The 23412-nt window shown below is 41.2% G+C and overlaps 1 protein-coding gene across 1 annotated transcript; it reads left to right on the forward strand.

The window, feature by feature from the left end:
* Positions 1–1864: 1864 nt before the first annotated feature.
* Positions 1865–22715, forward strand: ZNF831 (zinc finger protein 831). Its single transcript, XM_063142262.1, has 6 exons — positions 1865–6082; positions 8882–8903; positions 10632–10780; positions 13728–13894; positions 21321–21406; positions 21899–22715. Exons 1-6 carry the CDS (start codon positions 1869–1871, stop codon positions 22688–22690), a joined length of 5430 nt encoding a protein of 1809 aa, XP_062998332.1. The 5' UTR covers positions 1865–1868; the 3' UTR covers positions 22691–22715.
* Positions 22716–23412: the final 697 nt, after the last annotated feature.

Genomic DNA, 23412 nt, shown 5'->3' on the forward strand with positions numbered 1-23412 from the left:
TCCCATTGGCTTTGGGAATTCGGCTTCCTTTTTAGGACTGTTTACATCAGTGTTTCTCTCCCAAAGCTGTGATAGCTATGGGCCAAATCCAATATGTTATTATACAATAGGATATAAAGTTCCAGTCCCTCTTTTGACTTCAGTGTAGAATGCCACATGCACTTAAGAGTGTGTTGGGAACTCTGGATTGCAAAGTTACAACCAAGACAACCATGTGCCATACAGAGTTTATAGACAATATTTATATAAATTTCCAGATGACCCAATTGCAAAGGCTTCTAGCAGATAACAGTGAATTAAAACGTGTGTAAAATAGCCCATGCTAACAACTTACATAAATGAGAAAAATAATTACTTAGGGAGGGTAATATTCCTCAATTTTCATGACAAAAAAGTCAAGATGAGATGGCTACAAAGTTGCCCTTGAATTTTTGATGTGTAAAACTATCCACATACAGCATGATGATAGTAACTAGGGTGACCATATGAAAAGGAGGACAGGGCTCCTGTATCTTTAACAGTTGTATTGAAAAGGAAAGGTCAGCGGGTGTCATTTGTATATATGGAGAACCTGGTGAAATTTCCTCTTCATCACAACAGTTAAAGCTGCAGGAGCTGTACTAGAGTGACCAGATTTAAAAGAGGGAAAGGCACCTGCAGCTTTAACTGGTGTGATGAAGAGGAAATTTCACCAGGTTCTCCACATATGCAAATGGCACCTGCTGAACTTCCCTTTTCAATACAACTGTTAAAGATACAGGAGCCCTATCCTCCTTTTCATATGGTCACCCTAAGTAACCTCATATTGAATGGTGTCTAAATTCACATTGCAATATCACCTCTAGATGCCTATGTTTTGGACTGATGTGTGTGATGTGGAAGAGAAAGTCAGGTTCCCAAGGTCCTGTTTATCAGTGAAAAGGCTATTCTGAAGGACATATAGCTAGCTTTACATTATTTATTATTTATTTCTGAAATTCCCTGCCCATTTTTCTTCCACTAGGGGGACCCCAGTATGGCTAACAGCATAGAGATGTAAACAACAAATACAATATCTTATAGTATAGTTCAAGATATTGTGTAGACATTTGTAGTCCAGGTTAGCTATTACAATGTTTTACTTACGACCATACCAGCATGATAGTAATAATATATAATAATAATCATAGAATAGTAGAGTTGGAAGGGGCCTATAAGGCCATTGAGTCCAAAAATAATATATTAATTTCTTATCCATCTCTCCCTTTGGATTGAGGTGGGGAACAACATTAGTACAATAATACAGTATAAATCAGATACGTAAAATTAATTAAAGAACATATAAAACCAATACAACATCAAAATAACAATCAACAGATCTTAAAAATTCTTGGTTTAACATTCATCTGGGTAGGCCTGCCGGAATAGATTTAATCTTTATGGCTGTCTTAAACTTGGAGAGAGTGTTAAGTTGACGAATCTCCTCCGGCAGGTTATTCCACAGTCTGGGAGTGACAGAAGAAAAAGTCCTCTGGGTAACAGTTGTCAGCCTAGTTTTGGCTGACTGGAGTAAGTTCTCCCCATGGGGACCTGAGTGTGCTGGGCGGATTGTAAGGGAGAAGGCGATCCCGCAGGTAACCTGGATCCAAACCATGTAGGGCTTTAAAGGTAATGACCAACATGACTTGTCTGCTTTTAGTACCCTCTAAAAAAATATTTTAGAAACTGACAACATAATTGGATTAGTTATTTTCTAATGCTTATATAATTTGCAATTATGTAAAAAAAAAAAAGGTAGGGAAGAAAGGGTGTTGATTTCAAATATAATTGCTTCTCTTTTATTTCTCCCACAGATAATTGCATATGAATGGTTGGAGAACATAAAAGGCATGGAGGCACAGAGACTTCCTTGTCCCCTGGTCTCACTTGATGATCAACCACTTCAGCTGTCTTGCCTTCAGGCTGTACCAGCGGCATCACATCTCTCAGTAAACCCGGTGGTTCTCCAGCCAGAACAAGCACCCTCTCAGACTATATACCTGAAAACTTTTACCCTGCCACTTTATCAATCCAATGTGTCAGAATGCCGTCAGCCAAATCACAAGCTACCCACAGGCCAAACCAATATCAGCTTGGATAGCACTCGTATACCTTTAATCGTAAACCCTCATTTACATTCAGAGCGAACGGATCAACTTCAGGCAATCATTCAGAAGCAGCCTGGGACAATAAACATAGTTAGTGGCTTACCAGTTTTGCCACAAAATTCTTCTCTATATACACCACTTGGAAGCCCAGGGAAATCCAAAAGTGCTGGGAAGTACCTCTGTAAACACTGTGGGCGTGATTGCTTGAAGCCAAGTGTTCTTGAGAAACACATGCGTTCACATACAGGTGAGAGGCCTTTCCCGTGTACAACATGTGGCACTGCATTTAAAACCCAAAGCAATCTGTATAAACACAGGAGAACCCAAACTCATGTCAACAATGCCAGGCTGCCCTCAGAGCCTGACAGTAGTAGCCCATTAGAAGAAAATGAGAAGGTGACTGAGAGTGTTGAATCCCCCCAGAGAACAAAAGCCAATGATGGAAGCTGTGACCACCCAAGGACAATGATTAAACAAGCTAATTCAGAGTCTACTTCTGTAGTAACCAATGAGAAGCATCCTCTTGACGCTTCACTGCCAGCAATGAATGCTTCACTCCTTATATCTGAAAGCCAGTGGGTGACAACAGACAACTCCTATCATGGAGGAGCAAATCAGAGTTTACTAGAGACAGAGACCACAAAGGATTCAGCAAATCTGCTCCAGAGAAGGAAGATCCAGGAGCAAATTTCCCCAACAGTAAGTAAGCACAGTCAGCTACAGAGGCAGCAAGCCACGTATTCGGAGAAGCTATGGGACAGCAGATCTCCAGATTACAAGCTGAAGAAGTGTGAGAGCACAGACTCAGGTTATCTGTCACGCTCTGATAGCGTGGAGCAGCAGATGCTGTCTCCCGGCCCCCTGCATAGTCTTTGTGAACACAGCACAGAATCAGAAAGTGATACAGGCATTAGCAATCTCAGGTGCTCTGCAGGAAATAGTTCAAAAGTAGATTCAGCTGGGAAAGCAACAGGAGCCTTAACTTTAGAGAAAAAGAAGTTGGAAGAACATATCTCAAAACTGATCTCTCATAATAAAGCTGTGGTGGACGACACACAATTGGACAATGTAAGACCCAGGAAAACAATCCTGTCTAAGCAGGGCAGCATTGATTTGCCAATGCCTTATACATATAAAGATTCGTTCCATTTTGACATACGGCCTCCTGACCTAAACAGGAAAAAGAATCTTTCGCTGTTCTCAGCCAAGTCCATCTTCACACCCATGGAAAAACCCAAACCACTGTTTTTTCACTCAGTTCCCACTCAGTTCTCAACAACAATAGACTGTATTCCTGTAACCAGAAGTAACTCTCTGCCGTTTATTGAGGGTACAAAGAGGATACAGGACCGAGTGGATAGCTCAAAATATCCTTCTTTCAGTAGAATCTCGCCGAATACAAGTTTTTCTGGTTTGTTGCATAGCAACAACTTTGCTGCAAGTATGACAGATATCCCGAACAGTCATCCCCGAGCACTTGTCAGACAGGTGGCGGTAGATGACTTGCCGTTGAGTCACGTGACTGAATCTTCACCTTCTTTGGAAGAGATGAAAGGCACCAAAAAGCTTGGAACTGGAGGGGAAGGAGCAAACACAAAATATAAGAAACCCAACCAAAGAAAATTAAAAATGTTTTCTCAGGAAAAATGGCAGGTCTATGGGGATGAGACGTTTAAGAAAATCTACCAGAAAATGAAAAGTAATCAAACGGCCAAGAAACAAAAGGGAAATAAGGGAACAGACATTTCAGACTTTCATTCGGATACCAAGGAAACAGCTAGTCATGAGGGACTTAGCCTGCCAAGAGATGGCAAAAGCCCAACAATTAGAAATCTGGTTTCATCGCCAGTAGCCATTTCAGCCAAACAAAATACTAAAGAGCCAGAAAGCTGTTCCATTGGTAGTCCTATATTGCAGCGTGCTTCTTCACAAGAGAATTCAAGTAGCTATGCAGAATCAATGGAAACGTCATTTTCAGTCGGTGGCCGTGAACACAGCGGAGCGACTGAAACATTTCTTGTACATGGATGCAGAGAGTTGTGCGTTTCAAAGCAAGACCCGACTGGCAGCGACCAGGTCCTGTCTTTCAGTACTGATTCTGAATTGAGATTAAAACTTCAGCAGGCTACAGACCAGGATAGTGCCACAGTAAACATCACTAGCCACAGTGATAATGGCTCAGAAGAGACATGTGTACAAGGGGAGTTTATTAAGTGTTTACCACTAAATGAGGTTGTTTCAAGCAACAAAGGAGAAGATACCAGTGGGAAGGAAAGTTTCCAACTTGCACTGGTGGCTTTACCGCCACACCATTGCAACAGCAGTGAGCCCGTGCAGACACCCCAAAAGTTACCCTCCGAAAGAAAAAAGCTAAAAGTGGATAAAGTGAAGAGCAAAGAAAATGCAACCTTAAAAACCAGTCTTGGTCCCAGTAGCTCAGCAGAGAGAATTGTGAAATTGCTAGACTGTTACACAGTTATTGATAAGGATGCTCCGGAATCAATAGATCACTCAGTTAAAGGTGAAAACCAGACAGCAGTGGTAGGAGCAAATGCATCAAGTACCAGCATGGAATATGAAGAAGCAGTCCAGCCTACTGTAATGACCTCTAATAATAAGAATTATGTTGCTGGTCTTACTGATACAGCAAGTGGATCAGCAGTTTCTTTTTCTGAGCACAGGACTGAGGGAACAAAGGAATACACTTGTAATTCATTTGTTTTACAAAGGCTGACCCAAAAACCATGCCCCACAATAATGGAGAAAGAAATGTCATCAAAGAGTGGAGACATGGCAACAGTACCTACCCCCACTCATCTAGCATTTGATCAAGTAACTCCTCATCTAAAGAAAAATGACTTTCTCCCAAAATATATCCTGAAATATTCACAAGAAGGGAATAGTACAATCATGCCATTGATTCTTGCCGGAGAGCCAGAGAATAAGCCCTGTGTATCACTGCCAGGCACTTTGACCGACTCACCTTGTTCTGCCAGTAACACTAGGTCCGTTGCAAGTCCTTCAGACACATGTTTGTGTCCTTTGCAACTGGAATGGAGTCATCCAACCAGAGCAGAAGAGCTAAAATGGGATGCGCGTACAACCTGGAAATCTCTGGTCGCTTGTCCACCAGCTATCCTAGAAACAACCAGCATTACAACCAGCTGTCATCTTCAAAGTGCCAGGCAACATGAGAAGATGAAAAGTATGTGGAAAGGAGCACCTAATAGAGACAGTTTAGGAGATCAAAAGTCAGCACAGGAAGGGCATGGACACACGATTGTTTGTACATCACACACTCCAGGGAAGAAACTATGTTTTACAACTATGTATACAGGCGGGTTTTTCATATCTTCAGACATGACTGGGCGGAGTTCGGCCCTACAGTTAATACACTCAGGGAACAGCTCAGTAATATCAGTTTCTTCATTGGTTGAAAGGACTGTTTTATGCAGAAATACTGAGGAGGAACTCAAGGAATGGCAGTCAGATGTTAATTCTTTTCCAGGATTTCAGGGCCTGCCCACCTGTTCGGTGGGTAATTCCAAAAGTATTTGCCATTCCTCCGACAAGCTTTATTGCCATGTCCTCTGCACTCAAGAAAAGGAAGTGCACATTCTGCCCCAATTAAGTGTAGTTTCTCATGTAGGAAACTCAAAAGTCCCAAAGATGCATATATCCTTCCCAACACTAAACGTTGAGCCTCAGTTGACTTGGTGTTGCTTAAACAGAAACCTCCCTCTTCCAGTTGAGCAGAAGGAGATAAAAGATTCTGCTTATTCTGCCTTGCATACTGCTAAGCATGAAAACGTCGTTTCCAAATGTACCCTGTCCTTTTGCAAAATGAAAAACACCAGGAAGGCTTCTAGCAAAGGCTTGACAACTAGAACTCCCGAAATACCAACCTCTTCTTTTCCACAGAGGCAGCAGATAGAGAAGGTAATGTCTTTACTCCTGTCCAATCTAAATAGAGGGTTGTGCCTTCTTACTCAGAATGAAATGTGAGAATGGGGGGGTTAAAGAGTGTGTTGATATTTCATCTTGTCAGTAGTAATAGTAGCAGCTTTTGATGAGAGTCATACTCTGCGTATTCCATGGCCCTGTGGCTATTTGTGATAATAAGATTATTGTTTGATAGAAAGTTGAACCGTCAAAGATCACCCATCCCTATTAGTCCAAGAGCCAGGAAGGTTTTATTTACCCCACCGAGTGCAAAAGCTTAATGAATATTTTTTGTTTATATGACATAAGTGTCTCAGAAAAGTGAGTCTTACAAAATTCCAGTGGTGGTGGGGCTGCGTGATGACATCATCAACATGGTTGCCATGCGTAGTTGCCACATTTGAATATGCATAACTTCTCACCCGTTTATGTTACAGAGATGATTTTTTTTTCTGAAATGTTTCAAATTTAATGACAAATATTTTTTGTAATTACACATTTTTGTTAACTCCATTAGTTTTGGAGATAATTTCATTTGAACGTATAAAATCATTGTTCACATTGGTTATGTGTGACGTTTAACCATGATTTACTCAAAAACTATACGACTTTTGAAAGAATACTCAATAACAAAAAAGTTGAATTTTTTAAGAGGATTAAGAAAATGTATAATAACATGGGGTTTACCCCAACACTTACAGAATTATGAGTGATATCTCGTTATACACCCACTTTCTCAGGATTGTATGATTTTACAGTTTACCGTACAGGGCTTTCATTTCAAAAGCATCCACCCTAAATATCTCTCGATCTGATGCACAGATCATTTTGAACATGTTCAACCATGATTTTTACAGTTGAACATGTTCAAATGTTTTTTTACAAAATTTCAAACAGGATGAGTATGATGAAATATTTAAAAAGACAATTTATTAGGTTGAATTGTTTTTAACCAATGTTTTTTAAAATCTTCAGCAAAAATTTACAATGTACAAAATAAAAACTATGTTCTGTGAGAAGGGTTAACAAATAAATTTCATCAGATGTCCTCTTCACTTTCATTGGAACGGCTATCATCACTGTCAAAATCACTTTCCTCGTCTTCTTTTTCATTGTCCTCTTCTGTGGCCGTTCCAAGATTTTCAGGGAGTGTTGGACCATCCTACCGTTTTATGTGGTACCTGCCATTTTCCAAGTACCAGACGTGTTTACCAGGATCAAGGACATTGTCAGGTTTTCTACAATCTGTTCATTTCCACAGCCATGAAACTGAAACTGAGGTCTTCCAGATGTTGTTGGACTACAACTCCCATGATTCCTGATCATTGAGCATGCTGGCTGGGGCTAATGGGAGTTTAAATCCAATAATATTCCTGCATTGAGCAGGGGGTTGGACTCGATGGCCCTATAGGCCCCTTCCAATTCTACTGATCTATGATTCTATTATTCTATATCTGGAGCATAGATTTTCCAGTCCTGTTTTATTCCTTCGACCTCAATGTGGCATATATAGGATTCCCAGTTCGTCTCCCATCCAGGCACTTAACAGGCCAAGACCTTCAGTAAGGATTCTGCAGACCACTTAATTCTTGGCATAACATTATTCTTTTTATATTCCTGTATTTGGTTAAATTGAGGGCAAGTTTACACAAACATGTTCGTTGCTTGTTGAATATTACATCAAGAAATGACTTGCATGTGTGAAATAGCTACCACAGACTGAGCTTTCGTATCACCTGACTTTGCCTCGGACACGCTATTTCTCAATGGAGGAGTGGGGTTCACGTAATAGCAAGGTGAACGGGCAGTCTGGACCTCACTCATCTACATGCAGTTAGCTTATTATTTACTGTTATGTTCTATCAAGCGTGGGAAAAAATGGGATTTCAGCCCCAAGGAAGGATTGTACTCCCATTTCTGTATGATTTTAATTATATTTCTTTATTCACAGATTGAAGCAGGTTTTTTTAATATATATATATATATATTCAGGTTTCCCCTTGTTGGAGGATGCTCAGGGTTTTTAAGTTTCTTGTAAACCATTTATGTACATACCTTGATACAGGCATCATGCTTGGGTTGATTTTCCAGGAAGCAAGAAAAGTATCTGTATACAAACCAAACCTAAATGCTTTAGTTGGGGTGGATGGGTGTGTGTGGGAGGGATGGGATTACACTTCCTGGCTTCCTGACCTCAACTGAACCTGAACATGTGCAGCGAGCCTATACATACACAGCTCCGTGCACAGGTTCAGCTAACTTCTTAGAGAGTAGGGTCCACAAGTGCGATCTCGCTCCTCCCCTCTCCATGTTCTTCGGGTCAGGGCTTATGTCAGCCATAAACACGGTACTATATTTTGGGATTGAGCTGACAGCCTTTATTCATATCTATTTGCATGAGAACTGGAAGCTTTTCTATCAGGCAGTGGTATAGGATTAGTTTTCTGAAACCACCTGATTCCCAGGACCAGGAGGATTCTGGGCCGTAGTAGCGGAGTCTGGGCTTGAGTTGCCTGCAGCTCCCTCCTCTAGCAGCTGTGATGATGCAGGGAGTAGAGACCCAGTGCCACCCTTAGGGAGAGGCATGCTCTCTTTTCACATTTAGAGCATATCTGGGGGAAGAGTGAGAGATGTCATGCAAAGCTTTCCCACTTCCTCTGTGCTCACTTGTTTAGATTATATGCAAAGTTGTTAATAGAACCACTTCCCCACAAGTACGGTTTAACACAGAGTTCCGCGTTCCCTTACCGTTGGCTCTGAAACCGCATCTCTTCCTCTTCTGTAATGAGCTTCAGTTACACAGAGGGAGAGAGCAGGAAGAGAACCGACCATTTGGCCTGTACAACTTCAGTGCAGTTTAATGGGACAGCGCCCTCTAGTGGGCGGTTTATAGCAGAACTTCTCCTGCACATGGCGGCATATATCAGAAGAGTCCGCTTTTCTGAGCCATTTTTTAAATTGGTAAAACCAGGAAATGGAGCGGGAGGTGCACAGGAAGATTGCTGTGTCATCAAAATGACCCGTGAAGAACTGTGAGCGGCCACTCATCTGAAGAAGCGCATAGGCTGACAAAAAAGCACACGCAGCCTAGATAGAAAATAAGTGGTTGGTCATGTACTCAGTACTAATGCTTTTATGTTGGACTGTCCTGGTGTTGCCCTTCAAGCAGGGGATTAAAGGCTCACTACTCCGGCGCGTTAGTAGCCAATCAAACACACGAGGCTGGAGAATACACTTAATCCATTTACTTCCGATAGTGCAGTATGGGGGCGCTCTCTGGTTCCACAAAATGGAGGCACCCAGAACAAGGGAATCTCACAGTATATATAGGCCCTGACTACAAGAAGGTGTTAGTCTCTTTCTAACCCTTCTATTGGTCAGTTCTGGATTAGCAAGTTAAGATACATTCAGTTTTCAAGTTAAGGTGCACAATCTCAATGAGTCGTAGGTTACATTCGATGTTCCATTGGTTGAAAGTTTTCCCCTTTTGTTTGCTAGGACATGATGTCCACCATTAAGGAATGCAAATCTGGCATGTAGCAACCTGTAGCCACCCTTTGGCAGAGTAGCCATCTTTTAACCCTTTTTATTTATTTATTTATTTTATTTATATAGCACCAACAATGTACTTGGCACATTACATTCTAGATCAGAGAGATGAAATCTCTCCCTGGGTCTATCACTGCTTAGATCATCAATTTATCTCTGTTTGGTATAATTTTATTTATTTTAAAAATGGATACATTGCTCTTCAGCAGTGGGCACAGCTTCCTGAGCTGTGGCGTTGAAGTGGGGAGAATCTGTGGTGATTTTTTCGCCACATCGAAAGCCTTGGCAGCTTCCTGTAGCCAAGGCAGGGTATGTGTGTGTGTGAGAGAGAGATAGTTTTATTTTTTCCCTTCTTTTTAATCTCTTTTCTCTCCTCCTATTGACTCCACTGTGAGGGAATTAACTACACCAGCTCCAGAGCTAGCATAGCTCTGGTCCCATTTTGGTGGAGTGCTGGAGGAAAAGGGAGTATGGGGTTCTGTGGGTCTCCAGCTGCCCCAGACATGGCTGCAGAACACCCATTTCTAGCACTGCCAGCGGTACAGTGACAGTGACGGAGCTTTCTACCACTGTGCTGGGGAGGCTTCTGATGTCTGATCTTCCTCTCTGCCCATGGACCTTCCTCTTCACACGTGGAGAAACAAATAAACAGACCCCTGTGGGCCCTCGGCTACCTTCCCAGGGAACATAGGATTGCTTCTTTCCAAAACAAGATAAAATACAAAAATAACTACAACAAATAAGAAGATTTTAAAAAAATTACATTAAAAGCTTGAGAGAACAAAATTGTCTTTGGCTGGCACAAGAAAGATAAACGGTTGGCCCAAGGCAGGCCTCCCTCAGGAGGTAATTACCGTAAAGGGAACGGCATCATTAACAGAATGATTCTGGAGTGATGAAATGTTCCATAATTTTCATGTTTCGTGTGACGGTGGGTGTTTTTCTTTGTTCTGTATTTTGGGTTTTATTTGTTGGTTTCGTCTTGCAATTTTATTTTTATTGTATTCACAGCAGTACTTTTCAACACCTGGAGTTGACGGGCTGTTTAAAAACGTACCAGAGCCAGAAAAAGCAAAAGAAAACCTTCTCAAAATGAGAGGACTCACAACAAATAATGCAAAGAGAAACCGTAAAAGGAAAAAGGTGAAGTTCAACTCAAAACGGTAAGAAATGTACGATTTTGCTTTACTCTAACAAAGCCTTCCTCAACCTGGGGCGTTCCAGATGTGTTGGACTACAACTCCCAGAATGCATTCTGGGAGATGCAGTCCAACACATCTGGAGCGCCCCAGGATGAGGAAGGCTGCTCTAACAAAAATAACATTTAATTTGGATATGTGTAGCATTTGGGAACTGCCGTGCCTCCCCCAGAGTCCTCATCATCAGAGGACAATGGGGAAGGGCATGCTCCAGGAAATCCTGGAGAAGGAACTAGCAGCAAAGTAGGACAAGGCCCCTTACTCTCAGGGGGCAGGCAAGACCCAGCTGATGCCCCTTTAACAGTGTCGGACACTGGTGAAGAAGAAGGCAAGGCTTCTCCAACCCCAGCTGAGCGTAGCGTCAGAAGGTATGGGGCTAATTACCAGCATTTGGTGTCAGAGACTTAAAAGTTTCCGAGCAGTCCAGGGAAGATGCTGGAAACAACGTGCCCAGCCATCCAGCTCTTTGTGTGTTTAGACTCTCTGGTGAACACTGACCCCTTGGACTGCAACCCCAACTCTGCCTGTACCTAAAGCCTTATTTTGTGACTGCGTGATTCCACTCTGTCGGCGTCCCAGGTAACCGAGAAATTCCAGCTGCAGTTTTTCTGGCTCAGCCTCCACATTGATAAGGACAGTCATAAATCCCCGCTCTTAGCTGGCAAACACTGACAGGAACCGTGTATTGTGATGTGGGATGTCGGTCTAAAGTTACCTAACTGCACTACTACCCCTAGCTCTTCCCCCTCTGCCTCCTTATGAACACAAAGAGACGGAAGTGGTAAAAGGAGAGAAAATGAAAAGGGAGAACACATCAGTGTTTTAACGTACGCTCGTTACTCCCCACTTACAGATGTTTGCAGGTCCTTTTGACGACGCCGTCCGCTTCCCATGTGTCTCCCGTTCTTCCTTGCCTTCTTTCCGTCACAAAATAGACCCCTTTAAACCTGATTTAAAAAAACACAAAACCAAAAAAAAAAACCCGGAATGTGCCAGCATTTCCTGCTGTGCGCAGGAAAAGCGCTGCGATAAAAATAGCCACTGTATGGGCCACATGGTCATTGTTTACTTCCTCTTTCTTCCCCTGTGTGAAGAAAGAGGAAGTATCGTGGGACAGAACTGGGGGGGTAGGGGTGGGAAGCTATGGTAAGGAAACGTGCCCCCCCCCCCAGTTCTGATGACGCTCAAAATGAGGAGGAAAGAGTAAAGACAGATGCCAAAGGAAGAGCAGGAAAGGCCTTTACCAATTTCTCCCTTTGTGCCTTCTCATTTTTCATTAGAATAAATCCTGGGATTTGATGAGCACCACTTCTCTCTCTTAAAAGCTCCTTTAACATTCATATAAAAGCTGCTACAAAACACAACTCAATTAGTTTGGGTTTAATTCCAAAGCCTCTGTGCATAGTAGCATCTGCATCTCACTGCCATTTGAGATCTGCTTAATACTGTTCACAAATCTCCAAGGATCAAATTGGCCCAATTGAGCTTTGGTTAAGAATTTGCTTGTTGAGCATAACTGACTGAACCCAGACAAAAGAGATTATTTCATCAAGAAGATTTGAATAGAGGAATAAAAATGGAACCACACTTTGGCTTAGAAAAAATGTATGTGGCTTCCCTTCTTTCAAGTAGAATATTAGCTAGTGTTTTTTTAAAAAAATCAGAGCAGCTAATTTGAAGTAACTGTTGGCTTGGGGAGCATTATGTAAAGTTATGCATGGTTTTAATTGCACACAAGATCTACATTTACAGTAATGAAGCAAAATGTGTGTTGGGACCAGATCTTCAGCAGGGGTAAATCACTGTAGTTCCATTTCATTGATGGTATTTACTGGATTGACCTTAAATTGCAGAGATGTCTCCTAGACTGCTTTCAGATGTGTAATCACTTATTTCATAATATTCGCAACAACCACAGAATAAACGGGGCTCTGTTACAAAATTGCATGGACAGTGTGTGTGTGTGTGTGTGTGGCTTTAATCCTGCCTGCCTGCTGCAATTCTGATCTGGATGTGTGTGTGTGGATGTGTGGGTGTCCTGTGCCTGCAATTTGCATTGCAAAAAAAGTTCAAATTAAATGAATGGGACTTTTCTTTTCTTTTTTGCGATGCAGATTGCAGATGTGCCTTCTCCCCTCCACCCCACCCCATCCCAGTGATCTGGATTGGAATTGCAGAGAGAGCAAAGGCTTAAAACAGCTTATCACCCCTTATCACAGAAGCTGAAACTGAGTAATAGCAACTTGTCTAAGGCCAAATACTTAGTTACAGCAGTGATGAGATTTGAAGAGATATTCCCCACACTTTTAGGGTGCAATCCTATTGGATCTTCCCTTGATACCTGCATGCCTCTGAACTTGAAGGCTTAGAGTATCCAAATCAGAGTATGCCTCCCGCACTGCAATTGAGATAGATGGGTGTTATTGCCCGCCTGCCCGTTTAGCTGAGGGGAGGGGAGGGGCAGAGGCTGGGAAAGGGCGGGATAGCTCATATCCTTGTTTTTTCCAGTCCCCTCCCCACTCACCTGCACACCCCCTTTCCCTCCTCTCTGAATTCGTAGAGGCAGCCAGCATGGTTCTCTCCACATTGGCTGCAAAGTGGGTCCAAGGTCGTAGTGCTGTCTCTAGCTTCGGATCCAAGAATCCAAAGTACCCTGTGGCCCTTCTGATGCTGTCTAGGGGCCATAGGATTAGCTTCTATGCTACACCAGTTTTCATAAATATAAAGAGGTCGATCAATTTTCCCTTTAGATGAACTTTGCAGGGAGAGAACATTATGGAATTGTTTCTTTCTGCAACCCTTAAATTTGGCAATATAGGCAAGTCCCCAATGTCTGCTCAATTGTGGATCTTGAAGGAGGTCAAAAGGCATTTTAAGGACATAAAGTTAAGTTGTATATTTTCCTGCATAGATGCAGTTATGGACATAGACACATCCTGTTGAAAACAAACAGGCTGAGCAAGCAACAGCGGGCAAAAACCAGGACCTCGGAGACTCCAAAAAAGCACTCCCATCCCCACACATCTGACAGCCGTGAGCATTGCATAAAATGCCTTTGTCTTCCAACAGCCTTTCAAGGTAAGGTTGTTTTTCCATTACATATTTAGAAGCACTTTGTCAATCTAACTGAATGGTTTGTTGACAAAGACAGACTATTTTGTGGCTAATGTAGTTACTCCATTGTTTCGTGGGCTTTTGCAAATCTCAGCTGCCTGACAAGCATATCTGTCTAATGTATTTATTGTTGCTTTATATTGCTGTGATGTTGTGAGAACTACACAGTGTGGGTCATGTTCACATGAGAAGTTACTTCCAACAACAACAACAACAACAACAACAATAATATCATCCTTCTTGATATGCTTTTACTTCCTGAACCAACCTTGCTAATAACTATGAAAGATCGTCCACACATTAATTTAAAACAAGAACGGAATAAGTCCCGGTGGGAATTTTGAGTAGACATGCTTCTTTCCGTTTTTGATGGCAGTCTTCAAAGCTGCTTTGCATTTTAAAAAATCCAAGGTGTCGGGGAAAAGAATTATGCCATGAAGCATCATGTGTAGTTTGAGCCAGGCTTAGTCATAGGCTTTCTAAAGGCTGATAGGCAGAGCTGTGCAGCTCCCAGGTCCGTTGCTTATTTCCATCTGGCCTGTTGTTTTTCATCAGCTGGAATTCAACTGCATCCAGGTAAACGTGTTTGTGTGAACTCTGCATGATGTGTCCAAAGCACAAATGCTCTTCAGTAAGCAACTCTAAAATTATTTCAGCATTGTACTCATGGTGGATTCTATGAATGTATCTTCAGAACATTTAAAGAACCACATTGTATCAAGAGCCCGTCTAATTTTGTAACTTGTTTCTGAGACTGGATTCACACAAATAATACAGGGAATTTAATCATTGGAGCTATGTTAGTAGTTCATGCTTTTGGATATGCCAAGTATGGATGTGAAGGCAAAGAGATCAGCAAAAATGCCTTGGAGTAAATGCATCCTATGTAGTTTTGTGGGAGCTCTTACATTCTCAGAATCTAGACATATTTCTTCCCAATTCAATTACTATTTATGTTCACAGACAGATAGAAATCAAAGACAGGACTATATATTTTATTTATTTATTTATTTATTACATTTTTATACCACCCAATAGCCGAAGCTCTCTGGGCGGTTCACAAAAATTAAAACCATAATAAATTAAAACCATAATAAATTAAAACCATAATAAAACAACCAACAGGTTAAAAGCACAAATACAAAATACAGTATAAAAAGCACAACCAGGATAAAAACCACGCAGCAAAATTGATATAAGATTAAAAAACAGAGTTAAAACAGTAAAATTTAAATTTAAGTTAAAATTCAGTGTTAAAATACTGAGAGAATAAAAAGGTCTTCAGCTTGCGACGAAAGGAGTACAGTGTAGGTGCCAGGCGGACCTCTCTGGGGAGCTCATTCCACAACCGGGGTGCCACAGCAGAGAAAGCCCTCCTCCTAGTAGCCACCTGCCTCACTTCCTTTGGCAGGGGCAAAGGATATATTGCACAATATATTGTGCACAAGAACTATATTGCACAAGAACTGCTTGTGAAAAAGGAAGGCAAAGAAGTATTTCTCTTCTTGCCAAGGAAGGTCTGTTATCGATAATTGTTTTATTTTGTCTCAATATCAAAATATACTGCAAAAAGTGGACAGCTCTACACTGCATTTATTAATCTACCGTAAGTGCTGTTTTTGACTTGATAAACAGAAACCTTCTTTGGGAAAAACTGCTGAAAACAAGTGTAGAACGGAGACTCCTTTTTCTCATAAGGGCTCTTTATACAGACACAAGTTTAAAGGTTAGAACTGGTGTAAACCATGGTGTAACAAATAAGATTCCTATAGACCAAGGGGTTTGTCAGGGCTGTATTGTTGCTCCATTCCTTTTTAACTTTTATATGAATGATCTGGTCTCGTAATCAAGATTTCCACATGCCAAAGGTCTTGGATAGATTGGTCAATATCCTTCTATATGCAGACAATATGGTTCTGTTATCTACTACACAGGTAGGCCTGCGCAGACATTTGAGAAAGTTCAGTGCCTACTGTCGGGAGAACCATCTAGAGATCATGAAATCAAAAGCGGTGGTCTTTGGCAAGAAAAAGAAACAATATAAGTGGTTTTTAGACTCCAATGAAATAGAGCAGGTGGGGGCTTTCTTTTCAGCTGTAGGAACCTGGACATTACAAGCAAAGAGAAACGAGCTGAAAGCAACGGCTTGTGCTCAAACTCTGAATAGGCTTTTAAATTATAGTCACCCAGGCTCACTCCAACCAGTTGTGAGTGTATATAAGGCAAAGGTGCTGCCAGTGTTAACATTTGGTGCAGAGATTTGGGGCTTTGCCAATGATAACAGAATTGAAAGGTCCAGAACCATTTTTTATGTTTGATTTTAGGTGTATCGAGAGTCTCTCCGGCTCACACAATTAGAACTGAACTTGGAATAGTGGCAGTTTCAGACCTGATTCACCTTAGGTGATTTAATTATTGGTTCAAGCTAGTTCAAATGAGTGAAGCCAGGCTCCCTAAGAAATGCCTGAATGAACAGACAATTGAAATCTCAGAAAAAAATTGGTCTTACAGTTTCTCAAAATTGTTATTGAACTATGGTTTTAGTGTCGAGGTTCTAAGTGCTCTCAGTTCCGATATAAAAAAGAGTACTGGATACCAGAGGACAGATGGACGTAGCTGCCCTGTCAAACACAAGGTCTATGAAATGGTTACCAAGAATCCAAGGTCACCCAGAGAGTTCACAGTCTCCCCAGCCTTAGTCTAGCATTCTAACCACTACATAGCCTAATCTCCATGATTTGTTTAATCTCCCTTTAAACCTGTCCAGGTTGGTGGCCATCACTTCATCTTGTGGTATTATTTGTGGCAGCAAATTCCATTTAATCTGTCCTGACTCTCGCACCAATCTGCTCCATGGGATGACCCTGGGTTCTAGTATTATAAGAGAGAGAGAGAGAGAAATGTCTCCCTATTCATTTTCTCTGCACTATTCACTTACACATATCTCTCTTTACTCACCTTTTTCTACTCTAAGCAGCCTCAGAAGCTATAGCCTTTCCTCAAAGGGGAGTTACTCCAGTCCTTTGATCATTTTGGTTGCCTTTTTTGACACATGGAAGTATGTTTGCAATGACTTCTTTGAAGTAATTTACTATAATTCATCTAAGATGTGAAATTGGAAGTAAATTGTGAGAGTAAATTGTGAGAGTAAATTGTGAGATGTGAGATTGCAAGTAAATATTATTGCAAGTAAATATTATGCAAACAATGCACATTGTTCAAATATTATATTTTTAATTACCATAAATATGGCTGCATGATCTGATTTAAGTCAACGGGGCTTTCAGGTGTCTGACTTTGTCAATCACACACTCTGTTTTTAATGAAATCCACATTTAACTAAACACAGTTCTCCATTTGTAATTACCAGAAAACCTAGAATAGTATTTCCATGTTATTTCAGATATAAATTCAACTAAATGAATTAGGTCCGGGCCCGATTCAAAGTGCTGGTATTAACATTTAAAGCCCTAAACGACTTGGGGCCAGGCTATCTGAAGGAGCGCCTCCTCCCATATGTACCTGCTCGGACCCTAAGGTCATCCTCAGGGGTCCTTCTCCGGGAGCCCCTGCCAAAGGAAGTGAGGCAGGTGGCTACCAGGAGGAGGGCCTTCTCTGCTGTGGCACCCCAGCTATGAGCTCCCTAAGGAGGTTCGCTTGGCACCTACATTATATGCTTTTAGACGCCAGGTGAAGACCTTTTTATTCTCCCAACATTTTAACAGTCTATAAATAAATTTTAACTTGGTGTTTTAAATTTGTAATTTTGCATTGCTGCTGTTTTTAACTGGTTGAGCTTTTATATTGTATTTTATAGTATGGTTTTATACTGTTGTTTTATACTTTGAATGTTTTTAATTTTTGTGAACCGCCCAGAGAGCTCCGGCTATTGGGCGGTATAGAAATGTAATAAATAAATAAATAAATAAATGCGATAAGTTAAAAAGCCACAAATGTTGTAATCTTTCCTTATTAAAGGAGTTGCTCTAACCCCTTGATAATTTTGGTTGCTTTTCTGCACCTTTCTACAATACCATTTTTGAGGTGTGGTGAGACCAGAACTGTCCATTGCATTCCAACTGTGATTGCACCATCAATTTGTATAAAGGCATTAAATACTGGCAATTTTATTTTCAGTTCCTTTCCTAATCACCATTCCCAGCATAGAATTTGCCTTTTTCACAGCAACTTCATGCTGGGTCAGTGTTTTCGAGTTCTCCACTGTAAGCCAAAGATCTGTAAGAGGACCTCTCGTCTTAATCCCATGACTGCTAAATTTGCTCAGGAGTCCTTTGGTGAGGGACTTCGTTGAAAGCCTTTTGAAAGTCTAAGTACACAATTCTCCCTATCCATGTGCTTATCCTCAAAGAAATCTAAAGGGTTAGTGAGACAGGACTTAAACTTTGCAAAAGAAAAGTTTCTTCTTTTTCTTCTCCAAAAAGAATTGTCCTTCTATTTGCTTGATAATTTATCTTTAATAACGCTTTCCAACAATTGACCCAAAGGAGATACTTAGCTAACAGGCCTCTAACCCCCAAACCATCCAATTGCCCTCTTGGGCTTCACCATCACCCTGCACATCATGAAAATGCACCCTAGCATGGTAGGCCGGGCCGGGCCAAACTGGTAATAGGCCTGGGCCAGATAGGAAATGTAGGCCCCATTTCAAACAGGTCTTTAAGTATTTTTTAATCAGTTCTAAATACATATGAACTAGAATGTTTTATAAAAAGATAATGGCAAGCACTTTTATTCAAGATGCATATAAGATATCACTTCTTCGCATTCAGAAATGCTTTAAATGCTTTTCTTTGGGCATATTCATCATCAACAACAGAAAAATCAAGCAACTTTGCCCAGGGGGACTCGGAGTAGGCCCCCTCAAAATCATAGGCCCATGCCAACTGGCCCCACTGGCCCATGCCAATTGGCCCCACTGAAATACTTTGATTCTCAAGACACCTTGGTGCTAGTAAGGCTGCATGTATCCTGGCCTTTCTATAAATATATGTTGTCTGTATTTGAATTAAGGTAGAGACTTGGGTTCGTTTCTTTTTCAGCACATTCTCTCTCATCTCTTCCAGAGCATCTTAATAATCTCATCTTAACTCCTTGGTACCGGTTTCCTTGGAGACACGAACTAGTAATTGGTAGACTAAAGAGTATGAGCTGTTTTTCCTGGGATGGAGTTCTCCCAGGCCCTGCGTTGATATTGCTATAGGAGAGAAGCTGGCATAGTATTTGCACAGCATCCTTTAATTCTGCCTTGATAATTTAGATAGCATTATAATTCAGTCTCTATTACATATTATGCATTTTAATTAATGTGCTTTCTGCTCCCATGGATGGATGGGAAAATAGACTATAAATCAGAAGGGTGTGTGTTTTACAGGGTCACTTTTTGTTGCCACTTCGTAGCGTACCACCACAGTATTAAGAAAAGGTTATTAACAGATGCAATACTATGTTCCCTGGTTACTTTTGTTCTGTATCTTCCACCTTCTGAATGTTTCCTTTTTTTTTCAAATTTCATCCCACTTGTCATCAAGCACCATACCAGATCTGACAGCATCTGGACTTTCTCCCCTAAAGTACAGAATATGTTTCCATCTCCATGGTGTTAATAATAGATGGTTTCCCCACTTCCATTCACCCCCTTGTCATTTTTAATGCTCTTATATCAGACATACTAGCCTCAATGTGTGGTTACTCTCGCAGTTATGTATGGCTGTGCAATGAGTGAGCTGATCTCAGAGTTCTCTAAGATTTCAGGGCTGCTCCCCTTTTAGTGCCCAGTTGCCATATTGATGGATAGTGGTTGCACAGTTATTGAGGGTGCTCCCAGATAGGCTTTTATTGAGCAATCTCCCTGCCTCCATAGAAGTTTGTGAAGGGTCCAGATGATTTCATGTTCTGTTTGTAACCCTTCTGGGTTCTCCCACCACTCCTTGAATTTTTTTTTCTTGCAACAAAAAGAATCTGTTAAGGAGAGGCAGAGTAATTGCACAGTGCTTTGATCAGTAGTGCTAGGAGGACCCTGAATCTTCAGTTTATAGAATTCATAGAACAGTAGAGTTGGAAGGGGCCTATACTGCCATCAAATCTAACCTCCTGCTGAATGAAGGAATCCACCTTAAAGCATACCTGAACGATGGCTGTCCAGATGCATCTTGAAGGCCTCTAGTGTGGGAGAGCCCACAACCTCCCTAGGGAATTGGTTCCATTGTCGTACTGCTCTAACAGTCAGGACATTTTTCCTGATGTCCAGCCAGAATCTGGCTTCCTGGGGAAGAGATCCTGGCCCTCCTCTGTGTGACAACCTTTCAAGTATTTGAAGAATGCTATCATGTCTCCCCTCAGTCTTCTCTTCTCAAGATTAAACATGATTGGTTCTGTGTTGTCATTCCTCCTCTCTGCCATCAGCTCATCTGTTGAGACAGGCTTGAAAAGAAGCCGCATTACTCAAAACATAGAAGAAATGATCCCCTCTCATTTTCTTTTGGAAAAAGAAACCATTTTGCTCAATTTATAACCATTACGCATAGAAACCAGAATCATGTTACTCATAGTTAATTAATGTTGTTGTCAGGGAGATGCAGATAATAGTGATGGATTTGAACATGAAAAATACCTTGCTCAGTCATGAAGTTCAGTGGGTACCCTTAAACAGTCATGATGTTTACCCTAGCATGCATCACGGGGCTGTTTACATATAATGATATATTTAAACATATCTTGAGCCTTGGGAATAGGATAAGATACCTAGCACAAGAAAAAAAATATCTGCCTCTAAAATATGTCTTCAAATGCATTTTGAGGAAAATTATCTATGAAATTAGATCTAAGCAGAAAATGCATCATGTTTGCCTACATGGCTTGGGACCACCATACTTGATGGAACGCCTCTCCCGACGTGAACCTACCGACTTACTGCGCTCTACAACTAAGGTCCTCTCCCGAGTGCTTACTCTGAGGGAAGCTTGGAGGATGGCAACAAGGGAGAGGGCTTTTTCAGTGGTGGCCCCCCAATTATGGAATGATCTCCCCGACGAGGCTCGCCTGGTGCCAACATTGTTATCTTTTCAGCGCCAGGTTAAGACCTTTCTCTTCTCCCAGGCATTTAACAGCATTTAACAACATGAGCTGAGTTTGTTTGTTTTAACGGACCCCAGAATAGCTGTTTTTATGTGGATACTGTTGTTTTTATGCTTTTTATGTTTTTAAACTTTGTATATTTGTTTTTAATGTTTACTCTTTTAAACTTTTGTAAACCGCTCAAAGGGCTTTGGGCGGTATATAAATGCAATAAACAAATAAATAAATCACAGAAAAGCTGGGAAAAGAATATCACTGCATGTGTAATCTATGCCATCTTTTTCTTCCCCAACAGGAAATGACCAAAATGTACAGCAGGAAACATCTCATGCCACTACTGATAAAGCAACCTCCCCTGTGAAAAAGAATCAGATGAATGAAGTAAGGAGTAACTCGGAAATAGTAATTTCATTTCTTGATAACTCGAGTAGCTTAACGATGGATGGCACAATTGGATACTACCAAGAAATAAAATAAGTTATTGTTATTTTCCAACATCTTGAAAGGCAAATACATTTTGCTTGCCGTTATGACAGCAGGAAACACAGAAAAGAAATATATGTGGTGGTTAAGATATATACAGCCCGTGACCAATAAATATTTTTTTACTGCACAATGAATTTTGGCAGGCACTTTGGCCATCCATATGGAATCTGACTGTGTGTGTGTCTCCAAAGATGCATGTCGCTCCTGTTCACAAGAACAAGATTGCAGCGAAAAAATTGCTTTGTGAATGGGCCCCTAGAGTTCTGGACGTGATAATCGGAGACGTAGTCAATACATTATTTAATTTCCACAAGGCATTCAGCTACTTTGGGTCTGAAAGTATTATAGGATTCAATTAACTGATCATTTCTTCTCCATCTTGTGTAGGATGTTTCCAGATCTACTGATGAGCACTCAAGTATCAGCATCTCTCTTCAGAGAATTGCTGCAGTTCCAGATGTACCAAGAGCAACATATTCCTGCCCGTTGGTCAGTAATGCATCGATGCAAAAAGCCAGCAACTTTGACGATTGCCCCTTAGGAATACTTCAAAAAGAGCCACAGCCAGCTATTAATTCTGATCATTGTTGGCCTTCCTCTGGGACTTGTAACTTTGAATTCAAAGATGTAAACAAGAGCCATCCACATAACCTTGTGGATTCTCAGGTCACTAGTCCTATTTTTGTAGGGTCAAAAGCAGACTGCAATAACATGGAATCAGAGAATCAACATTTTACTCTCTCAAAGTCATCTGTAGACATCTCAGAAAGAGAAGAGCAATCCACGGATAAGGATTTGTATCCGTCTTTAAAAGAACAGCTCACCTCCACCCTCCAAACTCCATATCCTGTTTTACTCACATCAAAGCTGCTTACTGAGATATCAGTTTCAAGTAATCTTTTACCTGGCTCATTGCATGTGCAGGAGATAAACAGCTCTTCTGGCTACCTTAGATGTACAGACAAGAACCACCATTCTATGAAAGCAGATAATAGCCAAGAAAAGATTTGTAAACCCGGATTTCCTACTTCTGAAAACCCCTCTGCTTTTCAGGGCCCTGGAACACTATCCAAATCATACAAAAAACAAAGCTTGGAAATGATGAACAAACAAAGTCACGTGGAATATGATGACACCAGCAGCAGTGATGATGAAGACAGGCTAATTATAGAAATATAACAGATTGTTGAAGATTTAACATCATAGGGACATGATTGGCAGAAAATGCAGTAGGACCAGCCAGTCAGTGATCTGCTTTTCTATTGCACCTGAAGAGCAGAAAAGCCATTCCTGCCTTCACCAGACAATTTATTAACCCTTCCAACTACATTGGGCTTCTTTAAACATGTTAATCCTTTAATATGAAGCACGGAAGGAGAGTCACGTTTCAATGCCCACAGTAAAGCTACAGTACCTTTGTTTCTCGCAGACAAAATTTCTTTGTGTGTTCAACCCTGTTTTATCAGTTTCTAGACACAGCTGCATCTGCAGCACATCTGGTGGGACAGCAGCAATCACTTTATTGCTCTGAAAAATTGGAAGTTGACAGAATGCACCCAGCTGTGAAGACGCAGAAGGCTGCAACTATAGAATTGTTCCCAGCTGTTCCGTGCTGCTTGTTTTCTGTAACTTTTTTTCCATCTGCAGAGTTTTGCATGAGAACAGTGCCCTTAAGACATTGTACAGCCTTCCCATATTGTACAAATATTCCATGATCCCTTGTGACAGACAACACAGGCATGTTCTGCTTTGTGTTTTGTGCCTTTTCTGCTGAAATCTATTTTGAGTATTTGATATTCCCCCACTCCTCTGATATAGGGTGACCATATGGAAAGGAGGACAGGGCTCCTGTATCTTTAACAGTTGTATTGAAAAGAGAATGTCAGCAGGTGTCATTTGTA

Source organism: Elgaria multicarinata, chromosome 1, assembly GCF_023053635.1.
Source record: "Elgaria multicarinata webbii isolate HBS135686 ecotype San Diego chromosome 1, rElgMul1.1.pri, whole genome shotgun sequence".
NCBI classification, from domain to species: domain Eukaryota; kingdom Metazoa; phylum Chordata; class Lepidosauria; order Squamata; family Anguidae; genus Elgaria; species Elgaria multicarinata.

Bases quoted from the DNA above. Each gene is read 5' to 3' on its own strand.
- ZNF831 (XM_063142262.1), top strand. From the start codon at position 1,869: ATGGAGGCACAGAGACTTCCTTGTCCCCTGGTCTCACTTGATGATCAA. The intron at 8,904-10,631 runs GCCTGTACAACT...TATTCACAGCAG, and splicing joins GGAAGAGAACCGACCATTTG to TACTTTTCAACACCTGGAGT. The intron at 13,895-21,320 runs GTAAGGTTGTTT...CTTCCCCAACAG, and splicing joins TCTTCCAACAGCCTTTCAAG to GAAATGACCAAAATGTACAG.